Source organism: Gopherus evgoodei, chromosome 11, assembly GCF_007399415.2.
Source record: "Gopherus evgoodei ecotype Sinaloan lineage chromosome 11, rGopEvg1_v1.p, whole genome shotgun sequence".
Lineage (NCBI taxonomy): Eukaryota > Metazoa > Chordata > Testudines > Testudinidae > Gopherus > Gopherus evgoodei.
Genome location: NC_044332.1, coordinates 12,308,912 through 12,335,448, shown reverse-complemented (window position 1 = coordinate 12,335,448; position 26,537 = coordinate 12,308,912). Strand labels below are relative to the sequence as shown.

The 26,537-nt window shown below is 39.4% G+C and overlaps 1 protein-coding gene across 1 annotated transcript in view; it reads right to left on the bottom strand.

Moving 5' to 3' along the window:
- BARD1 (BRCA1 associated RING domain 1) overlaps window positions 1-26,537 on the bottom strand; it is a 66,270-nt gene that overhangs the window by 11,974 nt on the left and 27,759 nt on the right. Inside the window, exons 5-9 of the mRNA XM_030579559.1 lie at window positions 21,652-21,732; window positions 20,668-20,840; window positions 5,553-5,661; window positions 3,736-3,871; window positions 1,027-1,119 (exon numbers count right to left, since the gene is read on the bottom strand). Coding sequence (XP_030435419.1) covers window positions 1,027-1,119; window positions 3,736-3,871; window positions 5,553-5,661; window positions 20,668-20,840; window positions 21,652-21,732 — 592 coding nt within the window. The remainder of the gene's footprint in view (window positions 1-1,026; window positions 1,120-3,735; window positions 3,872-5,552; window positions 5,662-20,667; window positions 20,841-21,651; window positions 21,733-26,537) is intronic.

Below are 26,537 nucleotides of genomic sequence, written 5' to 3'. Positions count from 1 at the left end.
GAATAAAGATGAGTTTTCATATCCAATACTTAATCATCCAAGACACTCCTGAAACCACTTGAAGAAAGTTCTCTATGAATTCTCCATTGATAAACTAACTGCACACGAGTTAATTATAAATTAAAAACACACCAGAATAAAGGACTGGGTTTGGATTCCTGCCCCAGAGAAGTCAAGGGGAACACGGAGGGCTTTCACAATACAAGAAGAGAACAAAGTGTTAAGAGAAATAATTTAGAAAGGGAATTAATAAAGTCAGCCCTCAAGATATACAGAGAACAACTGTTAAGAAAGGAACATGCTGTAAAATAACTATTGATGAACTGTGTAAGGGAAGACTTAAAAAATGCCTTCAGTTGTATACTATATAGATATTTGTTCATCTGCCCTTTCATTTAAGTTACTGTTTTGTTAGATGGAACATGTAAGTCCTTGAATGCAGAGGTGTATTGGATAGTATAACTACCGCTTTATACATTACTAACAAGCACTGACCCCGTAACCCTAAAGCAACCAAAATTTTCCATTTTGATTTCTGTGGGAGCTATGAAAATCATAAGGAATACAAGGATGAGGCCATAAGCTTGACTGGGTTTTGCTGGTAACTAGCCATCCTGTCTTTTCTCCCTATCAGGCAGTTTTATTCTACTATACCAATTCAGCCCTTCTCGACAGCCATTTAAAATGTTTAAACTTAATACTAAACACATACATCGGAACATTTACCTTGAACATTCCAGCCCTATTGCTAACATGCTGAGCGGTAAACAAATTCATCCCCTCCTTACATTTGGGGGATGACTCTCTCTCTGGATGCATTACACATTTTCCACAGATGGAGTAATTACATTTAATCAAATTCTTGCCACTCAAAATTTTAGAAGCCCCATAGTTTAGGTTAAGCCAATATCCATATTTGAAACAAGTTTCTGAAACAGGAATGGAAAGTTCTCAGGTAATATTAATCCTCAAGTCAAACTATATATTTGTTTGAAAAATAAACCTTCCATCTATTTCAATACTTACACTCAAATTTCAGGACCCAACATCCAGCCAGAATGGCCAGCATCCCTTTGATAGTACTTCGCATTGGATCATCAGGGATAATGACGTGAGTCACTAGAGGAAAAAGTTACACATGTAAGAAAGCCTACAAATCTAAAATAACTAGATCTATAAGACTTGTTACAAATCCAGTCACGCCCAATTTACGAACTATTTCCTCCCCATTTATAAGCAGACATTCTTCTCCAAACTCAAAATCTGTTTTCATTTGCTGCAATTAAAATCTTCTCTTTATAAACTTGTGCAAGTGGGTGTTATACCTGAAAACCCACAACATTTCTATCTGCAGTGAAAAGACACCTTTTAATTGTTGTAAGTATAGCCTTGTAGTTTATAAGAGAAGGAAGCATTACTAATCTATAAACCTGCTTCTCCTCCAAATGTATAACTGCAATAGGATTCTCTCTACTGGGTGTTAGTACCTTAATGCAAGACAGGTGGAATTTCCTCAGCTCGACATTTTCAGGCCCTGCATGCAACAGTAGTTAGGTGGAGCATGAGTTAGGCCCTTTCTAAGCATTTCCATTACATACGATCAGCTTAACTACAGCCTGAGAATCTTTCAGTCAGTTCTACACTGCATGGGTGGCAAAGCTCTCAAGAGGAATAAGCCGATCAATAAAAGGGATTAAAAGAATGTCTAAAAAACCCACACCCAACAAATGTAACTATTCATCATGGACTTAGTAAAGATGAACTTGAAACTCCGAGGCTAGATGGCAGGTAAAAGAACTCATCACAATACTATCAGCCACTCTCATTACCAATACAAAAGAGATTTTTCTTCCCTTGGTATCCTAATGTTAATTGAATTGTCTTGTTAGACTGACCTCCCACTTGGTAAGGCAACTCCCATCTTTATATGTGCTGTGTATTTATACCTGCTACTCTATTTTCCACTCCATGCATCTGATTAAGTGGATTCTAGCCCACAAAAGCTTATGCCCAAATAAATGTGTTAGTCTCTAAAGTGCCACAAGGACTCCTCATTATTTTTGCAGATCAGTAAGTTGCCGTTCTCTCAAGATACCACCTGTGTAGGATTCTCACTCCAAAAGTGTAATAAAGCTCAAGAGATGTCTCAAGTAAAGAAGTAAAAGTGCAACAGGTAGCAACTCTAGGGCCACAACCAAAAATGTTAAGAATTTTTTTTCTCCTTTTAAATGAGAAAGGAGAGTAACATCAGCTGCCTGGAGTTAGAGACTTTAGCTGAGATGCTGCTGGCTCCTTCTTGAGCCCTTCTCACCACTACTTTTCAGCAGCCCAAGTATCTGAAGCTAGTCCTGGATACTCAGTGACTCCAAACAGAGTAGCCCCAACTGTGGCCTCAGCTTTGAAGGTGGTGGTTTCAAGCACTCTGATGAGGCCATCCCACTAACGATGGGCTCGGGAGAGGGGAGCTTGGTCTGCACCAACGCAGGTAGCACCAACACAAAAGACAAAAACAGAGTCCTAAGCCAGCAGGTTTACCAGGCTGGCTTCATGCAGATTGATAGGAGTTTCCCTGGGTGTGCAGACTTGAAGTAAAGTCCAAGGAAGATAACCATATTTGCTTCCTCATGTGCTATAGATATGACCCTGCAATACTAATAAGAGTGAAGCAGCTTTGCTGTCTCCTGTCCTTCCTCCATGTTAGGTGTCATGTAACAGAAATGATGCAAAAACAAAAAAGAAAAAAAACAGAAGATGAAAAAATTCAGCAAAGTGCCAGAAATGCAAGGAGCTGAGGAATCAGAACAAGTGCAGAACTCCCCAGGCCCCAGCCTGGGAGTACCAAGACAGGTTCCGAAGCATGGCAAATATTAGAGCTATAGTGCTGAGGCATCAGAACGACAGGAGCAATAACAGGGTGCTAAGTGTCCATAACACCAGCACAAAAGCAAAGGCTGGCACCAATATGTTACTCAAAAATTGCTGCCCAAGTGCAAAGTAAGTGGCAGAACACCAGCCACACTGGTGCTGAAATGCAACAGAAAAACCAAAAAACCCCAGAGACAAAACAGTAGGCAACAAGCACCCAAGGCAAACAGCTCCACGAACAGAAATGTTGTTCATGGTTCTAACTAGAAGGGAAGGACTGGTATTGAAGAAGGATATCAGATGTTCGAAGACATGGATGAAAAACAGCCAAGCCAGTGACTGACAGTCATACAGAGCTCCTGCAGGCAGCACCTTCACCAAAAGGAACTGAGTGAAAGGTTCCAAGAGCAGCAAGTAAGCTGAGGAGGGCTACACTACCACCTCAAATGACATGGTACCCTGCTAGCAATGCAGCTGGGGCAAAATGTAAGTAAGAGTTTAGTGAATTCTGCCTGTCTTGCACTAGAAAGCTGGGAACTCAGAGTTAGAATCCTGGTAGTTGGTTCCTTTTAAAGGACAAGTTTCTAACCAACTCATTTCTGCTGCCAGCAAGCTCACATCTCCTCTTGCAAAAGAGGCTTCTCTCTCTTCAGAAAGAGTACCCATAGGCTGTGGGCTAATAGATGTGAAACTTTATATTGCTTCAGTCCTACTAGAGGCATAAATACTATATCATTCTTGGAACCTGAAGTTTTATTTCAGTCTATAAAACCTTATGCAGTAAACATCTCGATAGCTAAAATGTATAACCCTTGTACAAAGTGAGCATTAAAACATATCTAAGAGACATTCCAATGTGGGCTCACTAACCTGTGCTGTTAAACTCAACACATTTTCTAGCCTTCAGAACTGTTGCGAGTTTGCTCAGTGATTTTTGTTGCTCTGAATTGAGGCTGCTTCCCAGTAGAGCAACAGGTCCTTCTCTAGGGCGGCCTGGGCTCGCTTGCTGTGTGACGACAAGAGGAAAAAGTGCTAAGTCCTTCCTAAACTGAATGTTTGGGAACTTAAAGAAAACAAGTAATCTATTTAATAAAGAATAAACCTTTGAAATGAATAATTCATGGCACCTTACAGGACACATACATAAATCTATATGTAACAAACTAGCTCTAGAGGGCATTGCAGATACTTTAATTTATGTAACGTACCAAAGCAATTTTCAATTAACTAAAAGTTCAGTCTTGGGGACCTTTTGAAACCAGTAACCACTTTCAGCAAACGGGCTGATGAAGATGCAGCGTTGTTTGGGAATTGTAGTACAGGCCTAACTTCCACAGATCACAGTAATGTGACAAGAAACTCACCACACAGTGAAAGTGGATACTTTCAAATTTAGAGAAATCGATTTTTCTGCCCTACTAATAGTAATTATTGAGTATTAATCAACTGAAGAACATTTTAAAGCAATGTGTTCTGAATGGTTTAAACTGGGGTGTTAAAGGGTAAAGATTTTAAAATCACCCTTAGTTTATAGTGTCTAGCACAACACAGCTCCTCCCCTCACCCCCCCACCAGGCCCTCTGTGTGCTACCGTGCTATGTTTTTATATACAGGGAAGTTGCATCTCATGCAGGGGTTAGGTTTTAAAGTCAGCGCATAAGGCGAAAATCACATATAGTCAAACGCTCGTTGAGTGGAATGACGGGAGGAATCGCCCACGCTTCAGGTACAGTATTTAAATTGTTATTTTTCTCTTTGTTTTTGTTTTGCCAAGCGTGTATAGCTAAAAACACGTAAGTTAAATGTGCCTGTGATGCGACTCCACTGTATGCACACAAGACATAAAACATGAATAAATGTTCATAGATTAGCTTACAAATGGTATACAAATTTTACTGTAATGAGGCACTAAGAGTTGAAACTGTTCTACAAAGACAATATCAACGACAGCCACAAAGTCAGTTTGTCCTAAGAGGCACCAGCCCCAAAGATCTTGCAGGGCATTCTAAACAATGCAAAGTAAAAATTTTGATTACATTTTATGGGTATATAGAGAAATACATATGTAAGGTCTGATTTTCATTTACACCAAAGCTTCTATATATTCCTCTAGCAGGGAAAAGGAGCATTTGTGTAAATAAGACCACCGCTTACGCCCAGTCTTACATTTGTGATTGTTAAGGCGCACGGTGAGGCCAATTTGTTTTCTCCAGCTGCGAGAAACTGAAAGGTCTCTGGCAGAAGACTGTAAAGAGGTGTATTAACCCAGCAGTTGAAAACATCTTAATTATTGGGTGAACAGAGATACTTTAAAAATATAATAGGCTATTCCAGTATGTAAAAGCATTTAGAGCAAAGAATAGCTGCATCTTTTTATTGGATGTGTGTATACAACAACAGAGGCAGACGATACAAGATGTGGAATAAAGTTTGTCAATGTTTTGGGAAACATTCTGAGTTATAGAGATGACCCCACAGTCTTGTGTATAAAAATCTTCATATCCCATTCTGGATATATCATTTTTGTTACAGAAATCTTCTTGGGAATGTTGGAACGTTTTACCAATTTGACTGGCACTATTTTCCCTGCCCATTTTTAACCAGTCTGTAAAGCCAGATGCCCTAGTTACCCTAGGTCCAAAGTGTTCAGGGCTCACAAGATGGATCTGATTTTTAGAAACACTTACTTCTGAACATTGACTAAATGAATATGATTCGTTCTTCATCGGTAGCATTAGCACAGACTTCATCTTTGCAGTTTCTGCATAGTCCACAGGGCGCAGACCAAATATATTACTGGTAAAACAAGCACAGATGGTTTAAGTAAATAAAATGTGTGACTTGATTCTTAATTAACTGGATGCATTAGCTGGAGAGTTTTTCCACCTTCTCACTAATATGCAATTTCAGCTAAGAAAAATACAGAAAAGATTCAAGAATTACATCAAAGGCAGATGGATTCAGAATCACAAGCTGCTACATTCAACATGCAAAGTAAGAGAGAATGATAGGTTAAATAAACCACAGCCCTTGTTAAATGTTTTGCTGCTCATACCCTGATAGCTATCACAACAGCCAGAATTTGGCTTTGTAACGTTTAATTGCAATCACGCCACAAGGGAAGAAAAAGCATGTTGATTCCAAATGGAAAAGTTCTAACAGATTATTACAAGTTAAATACAAACAAATATACCGATAAAACAGGCACACAAGGTCTGCACTTGAGTTCACCAATATCGTGTCACATTGCTGATATAGAAAAAAAAATATATGCTAGCAAGTATAAAAAATATGTAGTTTAGGTACAAAAATCCTACTACAGACTATAAAAGACAAACTTTCAGTGTAGTAGGTCAGAATTACTAATCAAGCTAGGACCAAGGGTTTATTGTAAACGCTATTTTCTCCCCGTTCGGTATTCCGTTAGCAAATCATCCAGCTAACAGAATTCAAACACAATTCAAACAGAACAGCGTCATATTTTGATGTATATGATGCACTACAAGACCACCACTGAGAGAACACACACATGCGCATAAGGCTCCCGCAGCCAGCTATGATTGCTTTCTATTATAGGCATCAACTCAAATTTTGGTGTTTCTCTTATTCGGTTTGCTATTGTATGTCACAGGTGACAAATCTGCCAACATAGAGAGAAATTAAGGTTATTAGTCATGCTATGGGGCACGCAGGAAACCTCTTTCCCCCCACATAATTCCCCAGCCATAATTTGGATAGTTGTACCTGCAGTGAACCATGGGCATGTCTGAGTGTGGCCGTGACATCTGCCTCTTCCCCACACCACCTTATAGCTGCAGGACAGTAGTTAGAGGAGAAAAAGCCTGCAGCTGTGGAACAGGTACAATAACCAGTGTTAGAAAGCCTGGTCTCACTAGCATTCCCTGGGGGCACTGTACCTGCCTCACCCTTTGTAGGAATAATAGCTAATACAGCTGTTCCTCTTCCTTCCACTTTACATGCCCTAGATCTTAAGAGGAAATGTAAGAGCTCATGGTGGGAAGCATGGCCCTGAGAATGAAGTGACTCAGTTATGCCATGTTACAGGGTAAAGAGTAATAGAAAAAGCAGAGCTAAAGAGGTCAAAAAACTGCTGTCATATTGTAGCATTATCTTTTCAAGATAGCCATATGTTGCCATGTAAAGCCAGTATCTAGGAGGAAATCCAAGTTTAGTCCATACGCAGAAGTACCTCAGCATAGTTACATGATTCGGCATAAAAAGAAAGATCCTTCTATTATTAACCTTAACCAAGGAAAAACAATGAAATCAAAGCTGTGTGATCATTCTAACCCAAATGCACCTCTTTTTTCATTGCTCTTTAGTACGTACAACTTGCTAACAGAGAGTATCTCTGGTCAAAGATTCTGGATGGGTTTTTGCTAAGACATCCTATTTTCACCATATTCCCAGCCCCTAGCTCTCCTGTATTTCTAATGTGCTGGGAGCTGGTGTATTACAAATGCTACAGATTAAAAGATAATTGGTCACACTTCAGCCCAGTCCTGGGAGCCCATTAAATACCACTATGCTGTTCCTGCTTTGTCATGCATCATCAGGGTAGGCACTGGCTTCTCTTTAAATTAGGGCCATATTTAAATCAAGCTGCTGTAAGATGGTTCCTTCAAACAGATCCAAAAGAGAAATAAATATTAGCATGTGTATTAAAATCATCATCTTTACACCAGAAGGCTGAACTTAGCTTTAAAAAATGTTAAATTTATATCAGTTTGTATGTTTTTTTAATTTCATATAGTGATAGTGATGTCATTCATTGTTGCAAAAGAATCTTGGGGGCTTCAACTCAGGTCTTGGCAATTAAGTGAAAGAACAACTATATGCCTTTTTACACAGTGTTTTCATTTGCACTCTTTCAGTCTTCACATTGTATTTAATTGGGGTTTTATGACAATTAGGAATTTTGTGTTTCAAAGAGCATTTTAAATTCACCTTTTACCAATGCATACGTTGCATAAGCTTGATATTGCAAGGTGACAAAAAATAAGGAATGTTGGCGTAGATGTTAAAGTCAAACAAAGTACAATAATGTTAGAAAATGCAAGACCTCCAGTTTACACAACTGGGCCATGTTACACATCATGACTATTTTGTGAGATATATTTTTATTTTAATTGTGCAACTGTAACATTGAATAAACATAGGCTGTAGATTTTTTTTTAAATGTGACAAAGCCTGTGGCCCCTATAACAGCAAGAAATAATTAGGTGAGATATGCCCAGATGATCTGAGTAGGCAAACTACACCTTATCTACCTTATCCACCCCCGGCAAGGTTTCTGCCAATCATGTGAGCAAGATATACCAGCCAGGCATCTGGAAAGGAGTCTCTGTATTACCTCAGAGGTGGTCCACCCTGCCCGGTGTCCCATCTCTAGTTTAGATCAATCTGATGCTTCAGAGGAAAGCACTGTGGGGTTTCTTACCATAAAATCTACTTGCCCCAACATTGCACTGAGAGAGCACATTGAGTTGATCATCAATGAGCCCTAAATCCCTCTAAGTTACCGCTTTCCAAGACAGTCCAAGACAATCTCTCATCCTGTAGATGTGTGGTTCTCAACCTTTCAACACTACTTGAGGAGTCTGATTTATTTTGTGTACCCCCAAGTTTCACCTCGATTAAAAACTACTTGCTTACAAAATCAGACATAAAAATACAAAACTATCACAGCACATTATTACTGAAAAACTGCTTATGTTCTCATTTTTACCATGTAATTATAAAATAAATCATTTGAAATATAAATATTCTACTTACATGTCAGTGTATAGTATATAAAGTAGTATAAACAAGTCCTATGAAATCTTCTTTGTACTGACTTCGCTAGTGCTGTTTATGTAGCTTGTTGTAAAACTAGGTAAATATCTAGGTGAATCATAGATTCATAGATTCTAGAGTCAGAAGGGACCAATGTGATCATCTAGTCCGACCCCCTGCACAAAGCAGGCCATAGAACCCTACCCATCTACTTCTATAACAAACCCCTAACCTATGCCTGAGTTATTGAAGTCTTCAAATTGTGGTTTGAAGACCTCAAGCTGCAAAGAATCCACCAGCAAGTGACCCATGCCCCACGCTGCAGAGGAAGGCGAAAAACCTCCAGGGCCTCTGCCAATCTGCCCTGGAGGAAAATTCCCTCCCGACCCCAAAATATGGCGATCAGCTAAACCCTGAGCACGTGGGCAAGACTCACCAGCCAGCACTCAGAAAAGAATTCTCTGCAGTAACTCAGATCCCATCCCATCCAACATCCCATCACTAACCACTGGGAATACTTATCTGGCGATAATCAAAGATCAGTTGCCAAAATTAGGCTCTCCCATCATACCATTCCTTCCATAAACTTATCAAGCTTAATCTTAAAGCCAGATATGTCTTTTGCCCCCACTATTCCCCTTGGAAGGCTGTTCCAGAACTTCACTCCTCTAATGGTTAGAAACCTTCATCTAATTTCAAGTCTAAACTTCCTAGTGTCCAGTTTATACCCATTCGTTCTTTTATCTACATTGGTGCTAAGCTTAAATAATTCCTCTCCCTCCCTAATATTAATCCCTCTGATATATTTATAAAGAGCAAGCATATCCCCCCTCAGCCTTCTTTTGGCTAGACTAAACAAGCCAAGCTCTTTGAGTCTCCTTTCATATGACAGGTTTTCCATTCCTCGGATCATCCTAGTAGCCTGTCTCTGAATCTGTTCCAGTTTGAATTCATCCTTCTTAAACATGGGAGACCAGAACTGCACACAGTATTCCAGGGGGGTCTCACCAGCGCCTTATATAACAGTACTAACACCTCCTTATCTTTGCTGGAAATACCTCGCCTGATGCATCCTAAAACCACATTAGCTTTTTTCACGGCCATATCACATTGGCGGCTCATAGTCATCCTGTGATCTACCAATACCCCAAGGTCCTTCTCCTCCTCTGTTGCTTCCAACTGATGCATCCCCAATCTATATCTAAAGTTCTTATTATTAATCCCTAAGTGCATGACCTTGCACTTTTCACTATTAAATTTCATCCTATTACTACTACTCCAGTTTACAAGGTCATCCAGATCTTCCTGTATGATATCCCGGTCCTTCTCCGTGTTAGCAATACCCCCCAGCTTTGTGTCATCTGCGAACTTTATTAGCACATTCCCGCTTTTTGTGCCAAGGTCGGTAATAAAGAGGTTAAATAAGATTGGTCCCAGAACCGATCCTTGAGGAACTCCACTAGTAACCTCCTTAGAGCCTGACAGTTCACCCTTCAGTACGACCTGTTGTAGTCTCCCCTTTAACCAGTTCCTTATCCACCTTTCAATTCTCATATTGATCCCCATCTTTTCCAATTTGACTAATAATTCTGCATGTGGAACCGTGTCAAATGCCTTACTGAAATCGAGGTAAATTAGGTCTACTGCATTTCCTTTGTCTAAATAGTCTGTCACCTTCTCAAAGAAGGAGATCAGGTTGGTTTGGCACGATCTACCTTTAGTAAAACCATGTTGTACTTTGTCCCAATACCATTGACCTCAACGTCCTTAGCTACTTTCTCCTTCAAAATTTTTTCCAAGACCTTACATACTACAGATGTCAAACTAACAGGCCTATAGTTACTCGGATCACTCTTTCTCCCTTTCTTAAAGATAGGAGCTACGTTAGCAATTCTCCAGTCGTATGGTACAACCCCTGAGTTTACTGATTCATTAAAAATTCTGGCTAACGGGCTTGCAATTTCATGCGCCAGTTCCTTTAATATTCTCAGATGAAGATAGTCCGGGCCCTCCAATTTTGTCCCATTAAGCTGTTCAAGTATGGCTTCTACCTCAGATATGGTAATATCCACCTCCATAGCCTCATTCCCGTTTGTCATCCTTCCATTATCCCTAAGCTCCCCATTAGCCTTATTAAAGACTGAGGCAAAGTATTTATTTAGATATTGGGCCATGCCTAGGTTATCCTTAACCTCCTTTCCATCCTCAGTGTGTAGCGGTCCCACTTCTTCTTTCTTTGTTTTCTTCTTATTTATATGGCTATAGAACCTTTTACTATTGGTTTTAATTCCCTTTGCAAGGTTCAACTCTACTTGGCTTTTAGCCTGTCTCATTTTATCCCTACATGTTCTGACCTCACTGAGATAGCTTTCCTTGCTAATCCCACCCTTCTTCCACTCCTTGTAGGCTTTCTGCTTTTTCTTAATCACCTCTCTGAGATGCTTGCTCATCCAGCTTGGTCTACAACTCCTGCCTATGGTTTTTTCCCCCTTTCTTGGGATGCAGGCTTCCGATGGTTTCTGCCCCCGGAAAAACGACTGCTGTAGATAACCTGTGTTCTTAATTCCCAGATCTATTACCTTGATTAGACTATATTAGAACACATTGTTGGGATTGTGACTATTTAGCCAAGTGATTCAGATTGCTCTACAACAGTAATCTGTCCCACCAATCTGTGTTATCAACAAACTTCACCAGCTAAGATTTTATATCATTGTCTAGATCACTAATAAAAATATTTAACAAAGTAGGACCAAGAACTGATTCTCTGGGGACCCTGCTGGAAACAGCCCTGCTCAAACTACATTTTGAGATCTGTCTGTGATCCAGTTTTTAATTCATCTAGCGTGTGTTCTGTTAATTCTATATAATCCACTTAAAAAAAAAAGTCATGTGGTCGCAAGTCAAAGCCCAGGAGAAATCCAAGTATACTATATCAACACAGCTGCCTTCATCAACTAGACCTGTAAAACAACCCCATTGTCTTTTTTTGGACAGGATTGCAAGAGCTACCTTCCATGAAACCATGCTGACTGACAATTATATTCATTGACAAAAAAAAGTAATTAATAGAGTTAAGATTGCCCAGTGGCATCTTGTGCCTTTCCAGAACATAGAATTCAGCAAAACAACCTTCTGAAAACCAGGAAACAGAGTTAAGGTACATCTCCATTCAATCTTAATTCTCTCTTCCTAGAGTTGGCAATAGCTTCTGGGAATTATTTGCTTACACCCCAGCTGCATTCACTCTATTAGGTGTAACCATACTGAACAGCAGAGGAATTAGCTGGAGCAGTTTAGCAGAGTTGTGATTGTGATATGAGGCGATCTAAAGGCCATGCCTCTCTGAGGGGTGTGTGAGCCCTTCTCCCTGACATCCGTGTGAAAGATCAAAAGAGGTGCACATGTATCTTGAGAGAGCCAGTATGCCTCATTTCAGCATTGCCTTGTGTAGATTGTGTCAGCAGCAGGACCTGGGTTTTCTGGCCATGGACGGGAAATGTCAGAAGTTAGGTGGGATATGAGTGTGGTCTGTGAATTCAGTGAAGGGTAAGTGAAAGGATCGTGTTAGGTGGCAACTTGTGTATAATAGTGAAGGGACTGAAGAGGCTGTAAAATTTAGCAGATGTGGTGTTTTCTTTGGAGCAGGCTACAATGAAGTAGGGCAGGCGTGGGCGGCTCTTGTACAGTGCAAAGTCAGAGTGCGAGTACGGATGTTCAGAGCACACTGTGGCATTGTTCAAAGAGGGAACAGGTAAGTTCACATGGACGCATAGCTGAACTCTTCAATACCTGGTTATCACAAGATTGAGTTTTGCTGAACTCAACGCTCCAGAAGGGCACAGATTACAACCTTAAATCTGCATTAATGAGGGGTTTGTGTCAGTGAATTATCTCAAAGCACTTTACCAAAGAAGGAAACACCATTATCCTCAAGGTACAGATGGGAAACCTGTGGCACTGAGGTGATGCAACTAGGCCAAGGTCACCTTGCAGGTCAGTGAGAGTTGGGAACAGAGCCCAGGTTTTCTGAGTCCCAGTCCACTTTTCTCTCACTAGGCCCAACATGGTTATGTGAAATTGTAAATACCCCCCTCTATTAGACTTTGCTATAGTAGAGCAGGGGTAATGGTCATGCTTTGAAATGTTTTGCATGTATAATTGCTAACAGGGACCCTGAGAGAAATCAAGAATTTGACAGTTTCATTACATGGCAGATATAGTAACTAAGCACATGAGCAAAGACTCGTGTCTCTCTCTCTCCTTTTCCACTCCCCCTCTCTCACAACATACAGGCTCCCCAACCACCATTCCCAGCTCACCCTCCCATTCCTGACCCATTAAGCCGTAGCACTTCAGAAGCTATTAGAACATAACAAGTCTGGCACACCCTGCTGCTGCATACACCTCAGGCAGATTATTGGAGGGTTGCCCGCTTCCTTGATTTTTGTAGCCCGAGCTGTATATGGAGCCCTGCACACCTCTTATGCTTCCCCCACCCAATAGACTCCTTATGCTCCTGCTTTGGTCAAGGCTCCTCTTCCAAATCCTTGGCCTGCTCAGTCCACCTTCTCTCTAGGCCACTCCAATCCTAACAGCTCCACCACTCCACACAGGGATGGTGTGTACCTTAACTTTGTATTTCCTAGTACTCTTTGGTTTAAATCTGTGTTACCTTCAGGGCCTCCGAAGATCCTGGCACACACATGGGGAGCAAGGAGAGGGTCTCAGACCCACTTCAGTGGGGTGAAGGATAGCTCAGTGGTTTGCACATTGGCCTGCTAAACCCAGGGTTGTGAGTTCAATCCTTGAGGGGGACATTTAGGGAACTGGGGTAAAAATCTGTCTGGGGATTGGTCCGGCTTTGAGCAGGGGGTTGGACTAGATGAACTCCTGAGGTCCCTTCCAATCCTGATATTCTGTGACCCTAGCACAGACACAGGAGGAAATGGGGACTTGACAGCTTCCCTAATACCTTCTACTCTCCCTGCCACCAACTTCCAGTGTCCCATCCCTTGACCTATGCCCCACAACCCATCCTATGCACTCCACTCTTCTCTCCTTCCCCCAGCAAGTATTTGCATGTGTAATTTATTTTCTTTTTGAATATACCTTGAGGAATTTCTGAATTTTCTGCTGTATTCAGATTACATTTCCCTGCCCACTACCTCCCAAAACAAAAACCAACCCTTTGACAAAGGCTAATTGTAGTAACATGCAGACATTTCATTTTCAGATTTCTCCCAAGGGTGCGTTCTGAACATATAATGCTTGGGTGTTACTATGGTTCAATGGCCACAGCACAGCACAGCCCCTTGACCCACCCAGGTCATGTGAAAATGGGCTGGGTAGCAACCCTCTTGTATACTTTGTCTACATGTGTGCAGTATGATCTTTTTGGTGCGTAAACCTTAGGCTCAAACCTAACACTTTGTTGAACAACATCTTCAGTGTTGCCTTCTCAAGAGGTCAGTGATTGCCATGTACTAACTGGGGTAAGTGTTGAGTGACTGAAACCCCTCAGGCACCCCTGGGTGTGCACACAAAAAGGTGTATGTAAAATCAACCCTGAGAAAAGCTTTTTTGGGGATGAGAGGGCAAGAGCCTGTATACTGGGGACCTTTTGCTCAAATAATTCCAAATTTAAAATCACCCTCACCAAGACATATCACATTTTGAGGTGATCCATGTAAGCATGCCAAGTTTAGAGTACGTAGAAGAGTCTCCTTTTAAACAAAGGGCTCCTCGACCTTAACTAAAGCCTAAAGGGCTCCTCGATCTTAACTTTAGCCTCTTATTCTTTGTTGATAGAATCCTGAAGTTAGAGGCTCCATCTTTTTTAGGTAAGATAGATGTACTGCTTTTGCTAATTCAGAGTCCAGAAGTGCTCCAATAAATGCCTCTTCTTGAATGAATGAAAGTGGACTTTTCAAGGTTAATTTAGGTCTACAAGAGCCAGATGTATCCTTTGAGGCAAAAAGTCTATCAGCTACTTATCTAAGTACTGACGGATGTGAAAACAAACACTCAACGCTAAAGAGAACCTAAATTTAAACTGGAAGGATCACTGTGCTGGAGAAAAGAGACCCTCAAAGGCACCTCAAATCTGATGCTTAAACCAATATGAAAAGTGAGGCTGCATATGATAGTGCAGCTGACCCTCAGGACCTTCAGTGCTGGATTTGTGGGACCACAAATCAAAGAGCTCTTCAACAGCAGCTGATGACCTTTAGCATTGGAGTTTGATGGGGCGATACTACTAAACTCTTGAGCATTTGGAGTCCATTGGCTGCTATCAGTCGAACGGGATATTCATGTAACATTTCCAGGATGTTTGTTATTGAGGGATGAGGGTGACATGGCTGACCACCGCAGGTGAAGCTTGGTATTGGCCTCAAGTTAAACAAGTGCTCAGCCTCTGAGTAGGGCACAACAGGGACTGAGAATATTTCTCTGTCATGGAGAAAGAATTGGAAGGATTCAATTTTTTTAAAAATCGTTAAATGTTGATTTCACTGTACATAACAAAACAAAAAATTTCCACTGATAATAATTGAAATTTACAGATAGGCAAACGAAGAAAAATGCTGCTTGAGAAAGCCTTTGAGTTTGATTTAAGGATATTTACTTTGTATACTCTGGCATGTGGAGCTGACAGTTTGTGTTTTAAGAGTAATAAAGTTTTCATTTTCTGAATCTCAACATCGATTGTCATTAAATAATTTTGTCTGGCCCCCATCATTTCCCACACTGTGAAAACTTTAAATCAATAAAAAAAGAAAGAAGTGCTTTAAAATAAACATTGATAATATCCATTGAAATTTTAAAAAAATCAACATCAAATTTTGCCAAACCTACAGATATAGTTCCAGCATATGAGGTAACATTAATGATGCAGCAAAGTGTAGTGAGGGGAGAGGACAACCTGCTAGTCAGGAAATAAGGAATCAGAGAAAAGGAAAGAATATATGATAAGGCAGATATATATGCAGAATTAAAGAGTGCTTCAAAAGCATTGAGAAGGCTGATTTTTGGTTTGTAGTCTCCAATTTAGGCAATCAAATGCTATAATTTTTGTATCCACATGTGTATCCGACATAAATAATACATGCTCTAACTGCCTCACTTTAACACATCTAGCCATGATATTATTATTCAGCAGGCCAATGTAAATCATTTTTTCCTCTGCTTTCCGAACCTTCTTGGAAAAAGAAACATCAGCTCCCAATGCTACATTTTTACTATTTAACCCTAATCACTTGTGGGTAACTCATTCACATCCATACTTGGGCTACATGGTGAACAGTAAGAACCCTCTTCTTACACCATGGCATTGGCTGTATAGACTTTGGCTCTGGGAGTATGCAACCAATAGGCCTGTTTATTCCCCCTGGAAGTAGATGGATGATGAGTGAGTAGAGCCTTGGCTCTGCTCCCCAATGCACCAGCCAGTGCTAACTAAGCTGGGTTGGGAGCGGGAAGGGTGATGATTCGCTGCTGGTATAGGGCTACATACCTCCAGCAGCACTCAAGGAAAGGGGAAGCAAGGAAGGAATTGTGTCTGAGTATCTGAGGCACAATATGATCTGGGATGAGGTGGAGCAGTATATGCCCATACCTTGCTCACATCTGCACCTAGAGACACGTCTACCTCTAAATAAATATTCCCATTTGCCTGGCATTGTTCAGACTCAAACTTGTGCCCACTGGATGAAGGCTAAAACACACCTAAAAGAAATAAGGCACTGAGACAATTTTTACTAATGCTAAACTTATTGTGCATGAGGAACTGGCAAGATAGCCCATTTGAGTGAAAGCATTTATGTGAAATCGCAAATGCACAGATCTAATTTTTCAAGTCACTTGGCTTGCTGTGAAGCAAGTAAAAAAAGACAGAACTCAAGAGAACAAGCACATGAAAACATAAATGTGTAGGAGATTAACTTAAAAAATTAACTAGACCAGCCGGGCAATTAATAGGTCCACTGATCCATATAATATTTTCCATTTGCAGTTTGCATCTCTCTTAGTCAGAAAAAAATTGAACAGCAAAGAAAATGCCCCAACTGCTTAATCTTGCAGATTTCCAAAAAAGTATTGCCAAGGAAAATTGAAATCCTAGGATTTGTCTTCTGGAAAATAAAAAGAATTCTGATCTGTGTTCTCATGCTACAAAATATGTACACACACTCCCTCTTACAGCAAAGCTATTTCCTATACTTAAATCATAGAGATAAAAATCTGACAGCATCTTTGAGATGAGATTTACTGGATGTGAAGTTCACTTATACAGTATATCAGACGTCTGTTTAAAGATGTTTGAAAAGTAAAATTTTAAAAAATCACAAAGACTCTCTATATACAAGTCTTTGCCTCGGTTCTCCATCTGTCAAATGGGGATAAAAGGACTTCCTTCCTCTTTTATAATCTAAATAGACAGGGCAGATAAAGCATAAGATTTCAGGTCTTACCATGTATATGTACAGCATTTAACACAATGAGTCTCACCTCAGTTGGGACCTCTAGGCACTACAGTAAATTAGATACTAAATACCTAAAAAGCAGCATTAAACAAAGTTACTATATTTTATAGTACACTTTTTATAAAGTGTAATATAGAACTATTTCAAACTAGCACACTAAGGTTATGTCTACACTTTGAGTGGGAGAAGACATACCCGCACTAGCTCTGTTCAAGCTAGTGAGTTAAACAGCGTTGTCATAGTATCGCAAGCACTAGCAGGAGCTAGCCACCCCAAATATGTGTCTGCCCAAGTTGCCAGGTACAAATCACTTGTGCCCCAATGGCTACACTCTATTCTTACTATACTAGCTCAATCAAAGCTAGTGCAGGTATGTCTTCTCAAGCTCCAGCTCTCAAAAGTAGAAATACCCCAAAATCAACTCAGGCATCAATTTTATTCCAACACACGAACACCTCAAATTACTGAGGCACACTGTTAAAAAGAGAATATTGGTTTAGATAATTCTGCAGTAAAAATAAAAAAGTGTTTGACTGCAAAAGCCACATTTTCCTTAATGATGAATGTATTCATACAGGGGGTCTAAATATGGTTTGAACACATTTAACATGTTGACAAAATTTAGTGGGTTAAGAGAGATACAGGAAAAACCGGTGATTATTCAGGCTTTTATGTGGCTCTAAAAGGTTTAATCAGCTAATTAAGAACCACTTATACCCCATGTCAAAGAGGGCTCTCTTTAATAGGAAGTTTTAAGCTCCTCAAGAGCCTGGGGAGATGGAGATGAAAAAAAATTAGTAGAAAACTGGAATATTAGCCAGATGAACTGAGATGAAGAAAACAGCAAAGCAGTTTGAGCAGTACAGGCAAAGATAACAGACTTCTTCTATTTAAAGTTGCGCATCCTCCTAGTAGACTCTTAAGCAGCTAGTAAATCTTCAGACCTTGCTCAAAACTCAGTACTACTCAATCTCTCCCCTTTCAAAAACCTGGCTGATAGTGACAGAAATCCCATGGCAGATGTGTACATAAATAGCCTGAAAGACAATGAGATGATCAATTCAGTGTTAAGGAATCATCCTGCCTTGATCAATAAGGAGCTTTGAACCTCTATACTACCAGCTTGGTCACAACTATTGCTACAAAGGCAATTAGAAGAGTCAGAATTTATGTGACGTCATGTTATGTCATGCTTTCACTGAAAAAAAGTTGAAGCAAGGGATGGTGAAGAGAAGAATGAAGAGCTGTGAAGCACAGGGAACTGCAGGAGTCTCATCGTGGGGCGCTGTTGCACGAGGAGTAAGAGCAAGCATTATGAGAGAAGTATCTCTACAACTTAGAAGTTTTATTTACACTTTAATGTCAGCTTTTCTCCATGCCTCAGTTTCCACACCTGTAAAATAGTACTAATAATACTTGCCTCCTTTGCAAAGCGCGTTGGGATTTACGGATGAAAAATACCTACCTCTTACAATGTGCTATTACATTGAAGACCTACTCCTGACATCATAGATGGGGTGGCATTCTTCTATGTGTTACAACATGGGAGTAACTTCATTGACTGGAGTAAGAGGACAAATTGCTTTTACCAAATGGAAAGAAAAGATCTTTGATGTAATTCCGCAACTACTACAGTAGTGTGTTACACAATAGCATCTCAGCAACAGATATAGGAGGACAATATAAGATCAGGAAAATTAAATCTTTTTTGTACAACTTACCAAGTGGCAAAACACTAAACACTTGCCATGTCACTTGCAGGTGCATTTGCAAGAGATGAAACAAAGAATGCTAAATTTGTACCCAGAAAATTTTAATAAAGCTTGAATAAATCACAATAGAAATTAATCCATGAGAATTATCTAGCATTATCATTATTCTCAGACATCACTCACTTTACAGAAGCCTTTGGCAAGGTACGTTTAAAAATTCTTGCTAGGTATCTATTTGTAAAACCACTTAAACTATAAATGAATTTGTACGTCCTGCAAATTCTGAAGTCATAGTGCCTCCCCATTATTAACACTGCCCATTTAAAAATTCAAACAGAGCCCTTTTCTTTACCACTAATGGCAATATGCTGAAACCACCTGTAGCTAGTCTCCTAAAACATATTTGATTTTGGAGGAGATGTAGTCTTGGATACCTCGTATCACACTGTTTCAGATATTATTGTTGCTACAATAAATATTAGAATAGTGCTTATATCCACATTAAACTCTGGCTTGTCAGTTCACATTTTGAATGGAATTGGACTTCAATCTGTTTTCTTCACTTGAAATGTGTGGGAGATTTTTTGACTAAAGGTAGTCATATATTTGCCAGTATGGCTAACTGAAAAAAAAAAGTTCTCTCAGCTTCATTTCAGTTTCTGACAGCAAATCTAGCAGAAATGGCGGGCTAATAAGAAGAGAGACCTGAAAATTCTAGTATTGCCAATTTAAATAAAGTTCTACTGTACAATTTTTCCAGTCTTTTAGCTACTATTAAAAAGATTTATACCAAAATTGATTGTGTACTATTTTCAGAAACCCAGGAAAGTTGTAAAAACCATGCAGGCAGCTACCAATACCCAACTGGTGAACATTTTACCTTGGAAAGCTGACACCTTAAGGAGATGTACTATCCTAGTTTTATTTTTTTTTTTTTAAATATGCTGCCCGGGCCAAGGGAAGGATTCCTTTTTTACTTTTCTGATTTATTTTTATATTCTGAGACATTTCATGTAAGCTAGAAGTATTTTCTGATTGAATATCTCCATTCTGTAACAGGACTTCAATATGTTTACAACATTTGAAGCTAGCTAATTTACTAAAGCTTCCTTAACCCCACTTCACACTATGGCCAAGGAGCTACATACTTCAGAAACAAGCCAGATATGAACAAGGCTACATACTACAAGCATGTAATGTGCACATGCCATTTACTGACAACATACATGGTACCAGATTTTACACAGTAGCTGCTGATACAAATAGAAATGCTACTGACACTGTAGCATGACATGACAAACCCAGCATCTCAGTCAACTGATGTGATGACAATCAGAAAGATAATTCCTTGAATAATTATTGTGTGTTTGAGTCAGTATCAGTCACTGTACAACTCCAGATCTTTGCTATATGCGTATCAATGGAGCAAACTCACCGGAAATATACATAGCTAAAATGGAAGTACTTTTTAAAAATATCAGTAATAATTTCCATTATGCACTCAAGTTTTTTGGTTTTTTTTTTTTTAAACTATTTTTTTAAAAAGCTCAAACTTTGTGATTTGTTCCAAACGTCATAAAAAAAAGCTTAAGACAATCCTGAAGCCTAAGCAAAAACATCCAAGTTAGAAAGGGGAAGGTAAGGGTTTTGTGTAATTGAACACAAAAAGAAACTCCCACTGGAAAAAAAATATGTATTATATTAAGAGCTTTGGTTCAAATTTACTCAATGTTACATCCTGGACTTTCACCAGTAACATCAATTCGGAAATAAAGAAGTCAATTACAAAATAACATTACACATTTACTCACACTGCATCCTGGGAAGCTCCATGTGAGAGCAACAGCTCAACAATGCTCACATGCCCATTCTTGGCAGCATCATGAAGTGGTGAGTCATTCTGATACCCAGTAGTATTCACCAGTGCCTTGTGCTGTAGCAATAGCTCCACCACCTTCTTGTGCCCGTGATTACAAGCCTCGTGCTAGCCGATGATGTTGACAAAAAGCACACAGGAAAGAAAGACACAAAATTCTAATGAAAGCACAGAAATTTTTTTTTAAAATGGAGGTTTGTCACCATGAGTTAATGCATTCACTTTCATAGCATCTCTCAGACTGGTAGCATGCTATGGAGACACTATTCAATTTTGATAATGCAATGGCCATCATGAGTAATTATCTTCTCAAACATGGCATTGAAAAAGAGCACAGAGGAACTGAACAGAGACCACCTGGTGTACAAATAAGACTATCTTGGAAGGCATTCTTTTATATCAACTAGGGTCAAACATGCTCTTTGGGAGAAAAAGGCAGCGTATGAAAAAGGATTAGCACTCACTACCTATCATTTTTTTTTCATGAAATTCAAGCACGCACGAATACAAAAATATATCTAACCAAAGTTCAAATTCCACTGTCTAATGTGCACCCAAAATGGTGAGAAGTATCGATCTAATGGCATTAACAGTTTACAAGATGCACAAGAAACTGTGCTTGCACAGTAACCAGGAAAGAGATCATTTTCCACACTTAAGAAATCACAGGTGAAGATTATCCTAAATACGATAGTAAAAATGAGAGAGAACACTGACACTTGAGGAGAAGTGGGGTGATTCTAAAGGAAGAGCATTCTCATACTGTCATAAGGAAGACTATTTCCCTTCCCTTCCCTTCTTCTTTATGCTTTGGATACAATAAAGATAGGGGTGGGAAAGAACAAACTGTAAAAAATGGAAGTGTGGAGGAAAGGACAACAGACAAAAATGAAAATATCAGAAAAATGTTGATACCCACCAATGGCGTCCATCCAGCATGGTCTTTAACATTGGGGTCTGCTCCATTTTTCAGTAAGTGTTCAACGGCTGATACATCACCCTAGAAGGGAAAGAAATCATTGCTAAACTTCTTAGGAAGGATAGATACAACGAAGAATGAGAGAGAACAATAATAAGCTGCATTATTCTGATTCCAGTTAAACCAAGACTTTCATTTAGACAATGTCAACCTACAAACTTTTACTCATTTGAAAACAACACTGTTTATTAGTATAGTTTACTCAAACACCTAAAAGCTTTATTTAAGTCAGGAGCAGACTGAATAAGGCACATCTGACACACTATAAATAATTCAGAATACATAACTGGACAAGTGTGTGCAGACTGCAATCTACTGGTTAAGACTGACTGCAAGGATTAGGAACAGGTACATTTACCCAAAAATTACACATCCTTCAAAACAAAAATTGTGTCAAACTAATCTAAATGACTAGCTAGAAATAGGCACAAGTGAACTCGATTTATGTGCCTGTCTTAGACACATCCAATTTGCATGACTAAAAATACTGAAAGAAAAAGCAAAGAGGAAGTATTTCTATTTAATCTTTCAACTATTATGCAAGCTAAAACTACCATCATAATTTCATTTCCATTCTGGCAGAACACTACAAGATATTCAAGTCTTGTTAAGGCATAGAGGTGGAAGCCATACAGGAAGGAAAGCGAAATGCCTGAGACAGAAACTATGGGGAATAGAAGGAGGAGCCTAGAAGAATATAACCTACAATTAACCAGAATACCCACAAAATTGGTTAAAGTTGAGGACTTCAGAGCTCCCAGACTCCCTGATTATTAGAATTCTGAATCTGTGCTGTCAGACACTGCTTGGAGTACGATAAAGGCTTCTTCACTCCTGTCTATAACTCTGTTCGCTGGAATGCCTACTTTGTTGTGTTTCTATCACTTAATATTTTTATGCAAATAGGTTATTGACCTATCATTCAACCCCAACCTGGAGGACCAGTTGACTGCTGTTCTTCTGGTCCCTATCTTTTCACTTGTCCAGTTTGATGGCCCTACCAGGAGTTAAAACTCCCACCAGCATAGTTTTCGGTCAGTGGAACACATAAGGCGTCCCACTGTCTCAAGGTGCAGTCCCCAGGGAAGTCTTATTAGAAGAGTCCTTAGTAAAATTTGTACTGCCAGCTACAAACCCCAAGATGGGAAGATGGAAAAACCAGGAAAGAAAGAGAGAAAGAGAAAGAAAAGAAGAAAGGAGGGGGACACACACAGAAGGAGAGACAAGGTAGGAAAAATCATAAGGGAGAAGTAAGAACTCCATATGCCAAGAACCTAAGGCTACATAGATGGCAAAAAAAGGAGAGAAAAATTGGAAGTTGAAGACAGAACTGCAGAGATAATATGGAATAAAACAGAATAGGTGAGATGAAATCTCCTGCCCTCATGGTGAAAGCTCAAACAAAGAAGGCTTCTAGTGCAGATCTATTGAAAACAGGGTAAGGGAACCCAAAAAGGTTAAAAACCAGCAGCTCTCGCTCTCAACAAAAAGCTGTGGAAGGAGTTAATACCTGAATCACTATGCACTAGCTGTAATTTTTGTGCCATCAGGTATATTAACTTAAAGACATCCTGACCATTATTCCACTACCAAACTACATACCTTAAAATTCACCTCTCTCTTTAGAAACAATAAATATGAGGCCCAAAATTGAGGACAGTATTAAACCAAATGAAGGAGAGCATCAAACCTGTTCTATGATATCAAGGAACATTTCTGAGACCATGTACAACAGCATTAATCCTCATTCTTTACAACCAAAGAAAACTCTTCCAAGACAATGAACTCTGTTCAGCAGAAAAATAACCAGCAACTGATAAAAGAAATTCACTCAACATTCACATAAAATGCTGAAAAGCTCTGACTTTATATCAGTCAACTGAATTTATATAACCAAGAGATATGTTCCATGCATTACAATCACAACTAGACGCCTCCAGTAAAATGTTACATTTTAAGCAATTAAAGAATATACAATTCTAGTTAGAATATTTTTAGGTCTCAAGGAAAGAGACAAGTTGAAACCACGTACAAATACTCACAAGTATGGAAGACAGTGATCGGTACAACATAGCTTTTTCCATGGATAAAAAGAATTACCTATGGTAAGTGATATCTGAGCTTCTCTTTTAAAATTATTAAGTTTGCAAACATATATAACAGTGGTTGATATTTTTGCAGTGTTCCCTTACAGCAGTTAACACACCTAGCAAATAATTGATATCTGGCATTAGGTATGTTAACTCCTCAGAATGTTAACATTCATATTACAAATCCATAAAATGCTAGTTTAATTTTTATTACAGTAAAATTTTGCTGCTGTTGACAACTAGAAGTACTATCAACATATACAGACTGAAAAGGGGATAGAGTAAAACTAGAAGACTATAACTCCGTTGTAAACTGAGAAATGAGTGGGATTTTTTTCTCTGGAAATGAGGAAAAAAAACCCCATTTTGTTACCTGTAAAAAGTGGAAGGAATGGGAGAGGAGCTTTCATTTCGATTACACACATGCACAATGACTGAACAGCTACTGTCAATCAAGATTAGAAGTGATGCGTTAAGAAAGCTGTTTGTGGCCTAGAGACTGACAGAGGAAATATAGCCAGAAATTAAAGTTTAAATTTACAGCCGCGGGGCATGTTAGTACACTCATGGAAGTTATGTCTTTTGCACTCTGAACTTTTAAGAGGTTCTGAGAATGCATTCAACTACTTGACAGTGAATACTCGTTGAAAAAAGAAACATGCAAGGAAAAAATAGGGAGGACAGATCTTCAACTGGCATATACTAGGGATTCAATCTTGCTAGGTTTCAAGGTCCCGACAGTGCTCTAACGATACACTTAAAAACAAAATTAACTTTAAGCACTGACTTCAATGGGATAATTCCAATGCTTAATAGGTAAGCCAGTGCCTTAAGCATTTTGCTGGGTCAGGGCCAGAGTGCTCAGCATCTAGCAGAATTGAGCCCCAATTAAGGATATGATTCTATGTATCGTCCATCTTGAAAGGAATCAGGATAAGTGATAATTTAATGTTCTTTGACAGTTTTCACCTGCTGCAAAGAAAACACAACAGGAGTCTCCATCTATACATAGTATCAGAGGGGTAGCCGTGTTAGTCTGGATCTGTAAAAGCAGCAAAGAATCCTTGGCACCTTATAGACTAACATCTGTCAGTCTATAAGGTGCCACAGGATTCTTTGCTGCATCTATACATAGCTTTTGTTTCAAGAGTACCATCTAGTACTCACTTAACAAAAAAGCTCAGAAAACTTGCTTTGGCTTTTATTTTAAAGTAAATTAAATCTCTCATGATCAGGTACAAAATTATTTGCTTTATTCTACATGTTTTTGTGACTCTACGATAAGTCATCAATCACTCTACCACACAATATTTGCACTGAGGTAATACTACTAAAATATTTTGTGCCTGTTTGAGCTTACGCTAGCAAGGGCTTGTTATGTTAAGGTTAATGGAAAAAATGGGCTCAAAGAGTCTTAGAATATCAGGGTTGGAAGGGACCTCAGCAGGTCATCTAGTCCAATCCCCTGCTCAAAGCAGGACCAATTCCTAACTAAATCCCCAAATTGCCCCCTCAAGGATTGAACTCACAACCCTGGGTTTAGCAGGCCACTGCTCAAACCACTGATCTATCCCTCCCCCCAAAAATGTTAAGATGATCCTGTCACTACACAACACTAAACATTGAAACATGGTTTGGGGCTTCGAGTATAGCCACCTCAGCCTGTTTTGTCCCATAGTACTATCCTTAATAACCTTTCATTAAAGATACAGAAAAAAAGAAAAACCAATTAAAGCATTTGAATTTAAAGTACTAAGTAAGAATTTCATTTTAACAATATTTCTTATTCCTTTTATTTGTATTCAGTTCTGTTTTTTTATAAAAAAGGAAAACTTTATATGACACTATTTTAGATAGCATTAAATATGTTAACAACTGGGGATGGTTATCCGGGGAAGAGAGAAAAAAGTTAGTTGAGATGGACTGGAACTGATGTTGAAATCGGATCCTGCTTCCTTTCAACAACAAAAACAAAGGACAAATAGCTACAAAAGGGTAAAAGGGTATAGAAAAGAATCACAAAGACAGAAAATGCAGTTTCTGTGGTGTTCACGCTTACCTGCAACCCTGATGTGGAGAAACACGTGCAGCACAGTCTTACCAGCCATTCTGAGACCTGGTAAACTTGTATCAGCATCTTTGCATTAGGCTGTTTAAGACATTACTTAGAACTGCCTCTCTGGTTGCAGGCTCACAGCAGTGTTGTGAATCTCTTTCTTGGGTGGCTTAGCCACACTTATTAAATAAAAGGCAAGAGAGAGATAAGAAAAGATGGAGAAGGAAGGAACATGGCATGGGGGGGCTGAGAGCAGAAACCCAAATCTCATGCTCCAGGTGATGCTCAGGATTTTGCCACCTCCATGAGCTTTGGCTATGTCATCTGGGTCCTTCTCTTTGGCCCTGCCTGGTCAGTTTAGGACATTAATCAGGAGCAGACAGTAGACGTCCAATAGCGTCATGATGGATTCTTGGGTCCCAACAAATGATGGGGTAACACCAACGATGGTAAAGCTCACTATTTACAGTCCACCCATTTCCCAGCTTTAGATCCCCCAGAAGTGTTTCAAAGGACCCGGGGATAATGGACAGAATGATGGACAAAATAATGAGAGGATGGGTCAATCAGACCTCGTTTCCAACCCACCAATTCCTGGCCATTAATTTCTGATTCCATTCTCCTTTATTTACTAGTTATGATCTTAATCTTTGGGTGACATGAGTAGACCTTTTAGTCTG